The sequence below is a fragment of the Octopus bimaculoides genome, chromosome 17 (genome assembly GCF_001194135.2).
Source record: "Octopus bimaculoides isolate UCB-OBI-ISO-001 chromosome 17, ASM119413v2, whole genome shotgun sequence".
In the NCBI taxonomy this organism is placed as follows: domain Eukaryota; kingdom Metazoa; phylum Mollusca; class Cephalopoda; order Octopoda; family Octopodidae; genus Octopus; species Octopus bimaculoides.
The window spans coordinates 30,023,348-30,029,916 of record NC_068997.1 but is presented as its reverse complement, the minus strand read 5'-3'; the positions used below and the strand labels follow the sequence as shown (position 1 = coordinate 30,029,916).

The window sequence follows — 6,569 nt, the reverse complement described above, 5'->3', positions numbered from 1 at the left end:
GCTCCATTTTCTCCAGCCCACCCTTGTCCTCCTTTAAACGCGCCCGAAACCTACGCGATCTTCTGGTCCGTAGCACCTTCTCCTCTTCCCCCACCCCAACCGGATCCTTCCCGTGCTCCAGATCCCGCTGTCAAACCTTCCCCTTCATCACCAACACTACTTCTTTCACTGGTTCCAATCAGCACATGCTTTGCATCACAAATTCCTTCTCTTGCACCTCTTCTAGCCTCATATACTGTATTAGATGCAACATCTGTGGTAAACTATATGTAGGTCAGACGGGCCGCCGACTGGCCGACCGGTTCACCGAACATCTCACCGAACATCTCACCGAACATCTGAGAGATGTTCGGCTACGTTCAAACACCCTCGTCGCCCGTCACTTCCGCTTGGTTAACAACTCCCCCTCTATCATCTCCCTCTTTGGCCTCGCTCTGCACCACAGATCCACACACTCGCGACTCCACCTGGAACCTTCTTTCATTTTAATCTTGTTTCTAATTGCACCATTTATATTGTATTAACTTCTCCTTTATCACCTTTCATCCTTATTTTTTATAATTTATAATTTTTATTTCTATATACACGCACACATATCGATATTGACGAACGTTCTGGTAGACATACAACCAGCGAAACTGAGTAAAACATCGCAGATGTGCGTGTAGCTGTGAGTGGAAATCGTCGATTCACCATCCATGAGTTATCAGAATATGTTCAGATTAGTTTCGGTTTAGTTCAGTCCATAATCCCTAAAGATTTATGTATGAAACGAGTGCCTGCCAAGACACTCGCCTTCAGTTGCATAAGATATCCTTCGGCACATTGAAAACTTTTTCTAAACTTTGCAGAGGTCTCTAAACTTTGATGCAGGTTCCCTGCTCAACTTTCCCTGTCATGCTCAATACGACGATCACACGCTACACGCCTCTGGGTATAAATTTATTAATATCCTAAAGATTCTCATTATTTTTCATTGACAATGGATTTTGGCCTTTTCACATTATGCATCGTCTTCTCATACGATAATGCAAGTTTGGTTGGGTTTTCTGTGTGTGTGTGTGTGTGTGTGTGTGTGTGTGTGTGTGTGTGTGTGCGTGCGTGTGTGTGTGTGTGTGTGTGTGTTGATATGGGTACTTCCAAATATATTCAGAGAAATCTCGGGTTTTGTTCTTACCATTTCGTGAGGCTATTTTTCTCGTACCGTTCTTTGGAGAATCTTAATTCGTTTTTCATTTCGTTATAGTTGTGTCTTTGAGGGATTGGTGGGAATTTCAGCCCTTTAGAGAATAAGTTAATTTGTTGTGTTCTTAATTCTTTGTTTACTAAATTAATGATCTTAATTATTTTTGACTTCTCTTCTATGATTGGTGCCACCGTATATCTCTGATCTTGGTCTCGAAAAGAGTTATTGTAATCACGTTATAAATGCATCTCCTATTGGCCTAATTTATGTTGTGGATTTGTGGTTTACGACTGTTCGGTGTGTCTGAATTTTATGCTCCGCTGACGTATTTCAGGGAGATTTCGTTGGGAGTTTCTCCGTATGGCAGAAATCTGTTGTTCAGTGACTTTTTGGAATTTAGGTTCCTTTGGTGTGTTTCGGTCAGTTTTCGTTGATTGTTTCTCCTTATGGGGAGGGGAAATTGTAATGTCGACCTAGGGATTACTTATATATTTGCTTGTTCTTGGTGAAATACCGATGTCATTCATTCGAGTGATGATAATGATGTTTGGGATCGGTCTTTTATCCTTTTCTTGAGAGTGAAACGGGTTTAGGTTCTCTTGCTCACTGTAAAACTGTGTCCGTGCATCATTTGTTTGTTTTTGTCTTTTCTTTAGGAGAGGGTTGTCGGCAGCGCGTTCATAATTAAGAAACCAGTTGGTGCCTTTACCTCTCAGAGTCCCTTTTTATTTCTGTTCTTATTTCCATTCGTATTTCTACTGAATCCTACGTGAATTCCTTCATCTGTTGACTTCCATTTTGCTTTATTGCTCAGTATCCCAACTTCCCATAGTTCCCATACTATGTCTGCATTTCCTCATTTGCCATTTTCCACTTAGTTATCTTTCGGCTTCTGTTTCTTCTGGGATGGGTTTTATTATACTATACATTATTAGTTCTTCCGTCGTTGTCGACGATGACCAAGGACATCACATGAAAGAAAGAGAAGGAACACTTTGTGTCTGGTTGTGGCCGACATACATACATACGTACGTACGCACATAAATACATACATACATACACAAATATATATGTACATGCATGTATACATACGTACATACATACAAACATACGTACATACATACCTACGTGTGTATGCATGTGTGTGTGTGTGTGTGTGTGTGTGTGTGTGTGTGTGTGTGTGTGTGTGTGTGTGTGTGTGTGTGTGTGTGTGTGTGTGTGTGTGTGTGTGTGTGTGTGTGTGTGTGTGTGCGTGTGTGTGTGCGTTTGTGTATAGACGGAGTGTTGCCAAGAGCTGATACGGCTGCTGAGATACGGGGATTGATGGTTGAATGAATGGATGTTGGAGGGAAAAATCTCTTGGTCTCGATGTTCTCCCATATGAATTTTACTTTTGTATGCCACACTTCTTTGGGGACCTCTTAGCCAATATTTACTAGGAATGGCAGCAAAACAGGGTAATTCTTAGTGCTGTGAGTCGTACAGTAGTATCGCACCTGGGAAGTGACCCGAACAACGAGAATCTCGTGATAATTTTCGGACCATAACTTTATTAAACGCATTGTCATTGAGTCTGACAGCAGTCTCTAAGGGACTACGAGGCAGTGACATCAAACATCGTTCTGAAGCTCTTTGCCTAGAGATGCTGGTCGCTCAGTCCATCAACATCATTATGCGCTGGATGGACAGGCAGGGTAAATTACTCGGGATATGGTTTGGTCCACATCTCCAAGTAGAGAAGCACTGGAAAGATCAGGGTGACCAACTTTACTCAGAAATTAGCCGAGCGGAAGTTATCCTTGAAAGGTGGAGTAGAGGTGGCGAATGCTTACAACATTACCGTCATACATTGCCACCTGTGTTTCCGCTTCCTTTGGAATTTACACGTTTCACTCGTCATACGATCCATTTGCTGTCGACAACCGCTAGGTGGAAAACTGAGCACGCTGTGCCTGACGATGAGCAGTCGGGCGCTGCGGTTGCGACATCTCCAGAGTTTGATTGGCGCTCACCAGGTGGGGTCGTCGTTTCTCAGACTCACTTTTCCGCAGCTCGTCTCTTTGGAAGAGTTACAATCATGCAGGATCAAGAGTAGACTAAGACAGATTTTTTCCACATCTAGAGTGTTGTCAGACGCTCACAACCCTCTGCCAGTCAACCAATACAGAAACCCCAGTTTGGTGTTCTACAGATTGTCTGTGGTAGAAAAGAGCGACGGCGTTGTCCGTTCTACCTGCGAGTCGGAACACAGAGATAATTTCCAAAGATTTTTGGTCTGGCTATGCTACCAGTAGACACTACCAGCTCGGTATAAACTATAGCATGTATGACAGGAGAGGGAGAAGAGGTATGTAGCTGGTTATCTCGGAGGTAGAGAGGTTCTCGTATTATTAGCGAGATGTATTATGGGATTTCTGAGCAATTTAGTATTGAAGCGTGCTGAGATTTTTAATGACACATAAAAACGCTGTCAATTGAAGTCTGCCTGAGATGCACACAAATGACGCATGTGTTCTACACAAAATCGTTCAATGCCCAAGCGTTGATAACTTGAGGAGTGACCTCGAACGCCTGCTATCATGTGTACGACGGATTTGTTTGTTGTAGTTGTTTAGTTTTTCTCTATTAAAACATAGCATACAACATTAAAAATGATTTAGACATACTCTAAATAAGTCATCAAACTCTCAGAGATGAAGAATATTGGTTTTCTTTTTCCTTTGCGGTCTAATCACGCATAAAGTGACGTATCAGTAACATATCGGTAACATCCTAGAACCTTTCTAAACGTCTGTCCCCTCCCTTCATATCTGAGGCCTTGTGCTAATACTACAAAATAACTGATAATAAATAAAACACAACATATATTAAAGAAGTGATAATTTCTAATATAAAATCATCTTATATAAATAGGAAAGTCGATTGTGTTAAAGAGATGAGGATTTCTTGAATAATATTAAAGAAATCATGGAAAACATTAAAACCAGGAAAGAAATTGGGGACTATTTTATTTTTATTCCATTTCAGAACTTTGGAATGATTTCAAGCAGTCACATGCATTTGAGAAGATTAACTCTGCAGGATGTGGTATAAGGGTTTTCGACTCTTATTATTTTCTTAGCAGTAAGACCATTCTATATTGTCTATTTTTTTTTGTGTGTTCTTTGGTTCTGTTTCTTGTTCATCTTTTACTCATTGATCTTCTGTGTCCAATTCTTGCCGAAAAATAAATAGAAATTAATAAATATCGCTTTCTTCTTCATCGCATTAATACTTATGCATTTTTAAATAGATAAGCATTAATTTAATAATTAATAGCCTTTTTAAAAGATGTAGTAAAACTGATCTACAATTACGAAGCGGTATCAAAAACTTCCCGTTATGTTTATTGAAAAATACATTGTCCATGTTTTCACATCTTCTCCTTCGGAATAATTACCTTGTGAGGAAATAGACCAGTCTCAGCGTTCCTGCCACTTTTGGTATCCGACCTGAAAGTTGTTTTCCTTAAGCGATTCGAGAACCATCTGCGATTCGTTCCAGGAAAAGGACAATGGTGTTAAAACAGCGGCATTTTCATCTTGGGAAAGAAATGGAAGCCCGCAGGAAGTTGGCTAAATGTGACGAATAGGGCTGATGTAGAAGCGATACTGTGTTGTTTTTGATGAGAAATTCACGAGAGAGCAGAGATCGGTGGCAGGATGCATTGTCGTCATGAAGAATCCGGTTCTTCGCGCTCTGCAGAACCGGTCTTTTCGCCAAATTTCTTCTCTCAAAACGGCGTAGTAAAAACTGCCGATTGACTGGCTGGCCCTGGGGGATGAATTCTCGCTGAACAATAATGCAGATGTTGGAAAAAACGATCAACACACCCTTGATTGAACTGCGGTTCTTTCGTGTTGTCTTAGGTCGTGGAGATGAAGGGCTCTTCCATTGTGATAACTGCTGTTTCATCTCAGGTTCGTACCTGTGGACCCAACTCTCATCACCAGTAATGATCCTTGACATGAAGGATTGGTCATCAGCGGCAGGCTGACTGACATCTTGACAGACATTAACGCAATGTTCTTTCTCCTGAGAGAAAATTTGGCAGAGACACGCCGGATGTTCAGTTCAGATGTTAAGATTGTCTGCATGAATCCATACAACAGATCAATAACATCAGCAATGTCATTGATTGTCGTCCGACGATCTTCATTCACAAGCTGATGAATTTTCTCTACATCTCCTGGGATGACGCCCGTGGTCGATATTCCAGATAGCTCATCGTCTTCCAGGGATGTTCGTTTGCTTTTGAAGAGCGCGTGCCACTCGTAACATTGCGTAAAACCAATTGCCTTGTTACCGTTAATTTGCCAAAGCATACTCAATGTCTTTATAGAAGACGTCCCAAATTTTGCGCAAAATTTCACGTTGGCTCTTTGTTCCAACCTCCAGCCCATCACGAAATCGCAGTTTGCAGCTTACAATATCAAAAATTTCACATCTTGCGAAGTAAACGCAGCGATGTCACTCAGCGCACTGCTTCAAAAACATCACTGCTAGCTTTCATTGCGCACTTAACCATGTGCTGCCATCTGTTGGCACGCTACAGAACTAGTCCGGGAACTGTTTAATACCACTTCATTTAAAATCTGGCAGATGGGTTAATATTAATCCTCGCTGTCATTAAAAATCTCAACACGCTTCATTACTAACTTGCTCAGAAATACACCCCAATACATCTCGCTGGTAATACGAGAACCTCTCTACCTTCGAGTTAACCAGCTACATACCCCCTTCTCCCTCTCCCCTCATACATGCTATTTCAACAGCTAGATCCCTCATCAATTATTATTCCCAATTCTTCCTTTCTAGATTATGCAACACTCAGGAACTCACTCCCTACTCACACTAACCTAAAGATGCTCAAACGGAACATCAATAACATCGATCTATCGAATCAATAGACCACATCTTTTCGTTTCCCTTGTACCTTGTCAATGAAGAGAAATCATTTCATTTATGTTGCTATATTTCTTGTGTTTTTTCTTTCATTTTCTTTTTCTCTGTTGCAGAAAAAGAAATTAATGGCCAGACAGCTTATTCAACTTTTTCCTTCAAACAAAATCCACATCACAACCTTGTAACCGAGGCCCAAATGGATGCTCACTCGGTTCTGGATTGTTCACGTTTATGTATGATATCTTCTACATGTACCGCCTTTTCATATACTAACACTAAGTGCCTACTAAAGAGACTGGACTGAACTTTAATGGAATTCACCTGAAAATTATTTACTTCTCAATGAAATGTGAGCAAGACTTCAAAGGATCACGTTTGCTAATAATAATGATATCAGATAAAATGTGTGTTTCTTTACTAATAAAATCAATTTAATTCA

The 6,569-nt window shown here is 40.8% G+C and overlaps 2 protein-coding genes across 2 annotated transcripts in view; one reads left to right on the top strand and one right to left on the bottom strand.

Moving 5' to 3' along the window:
* The window catches only part of LOC128249715 (uncharacterized), a 23,006-nt gene extending 19,725 nt beyond the window's left edge, over window positions 1-3,281 (top strand). The window contains exon 5 of the mRNA XM_052974146.1: window positions 2,770-3,281. Coding sequence (XP_052830106.1) covers window positions 2,770-3,281 — 512 coding nt within the window. The remainder of the gene's footprint in view (window positions 1-2,769) is intronic.
* A 1,481-nt stretch (window positions 3,282-4,762) lies between these two features.
* On the bottom strand, window positions 4,763-5,194 carry LOC106876633 (uncharacterized). The gene has a single exon (XM_014925247.1). The coding sequence runs from the start codon at window positions 5,192-5,194 to the stop codon at window positions 4,763-4,765; it is 432 nt and encodes a 143-aa protein (XP_014780733.1).
* Window positions 5,195-6,569: the final 1,375 nt, after the last annotated feature.

Bases quoted from the DNA above. Each gene is read 5' to 3' on its own strand.
- LOC106876633 (XM_014925247.1), bottom strand. From the start codon at position 5,194: ATGTCAAGGATCATTACTGGTGATGAGAGTTGGGTCCACAGGTACGAA.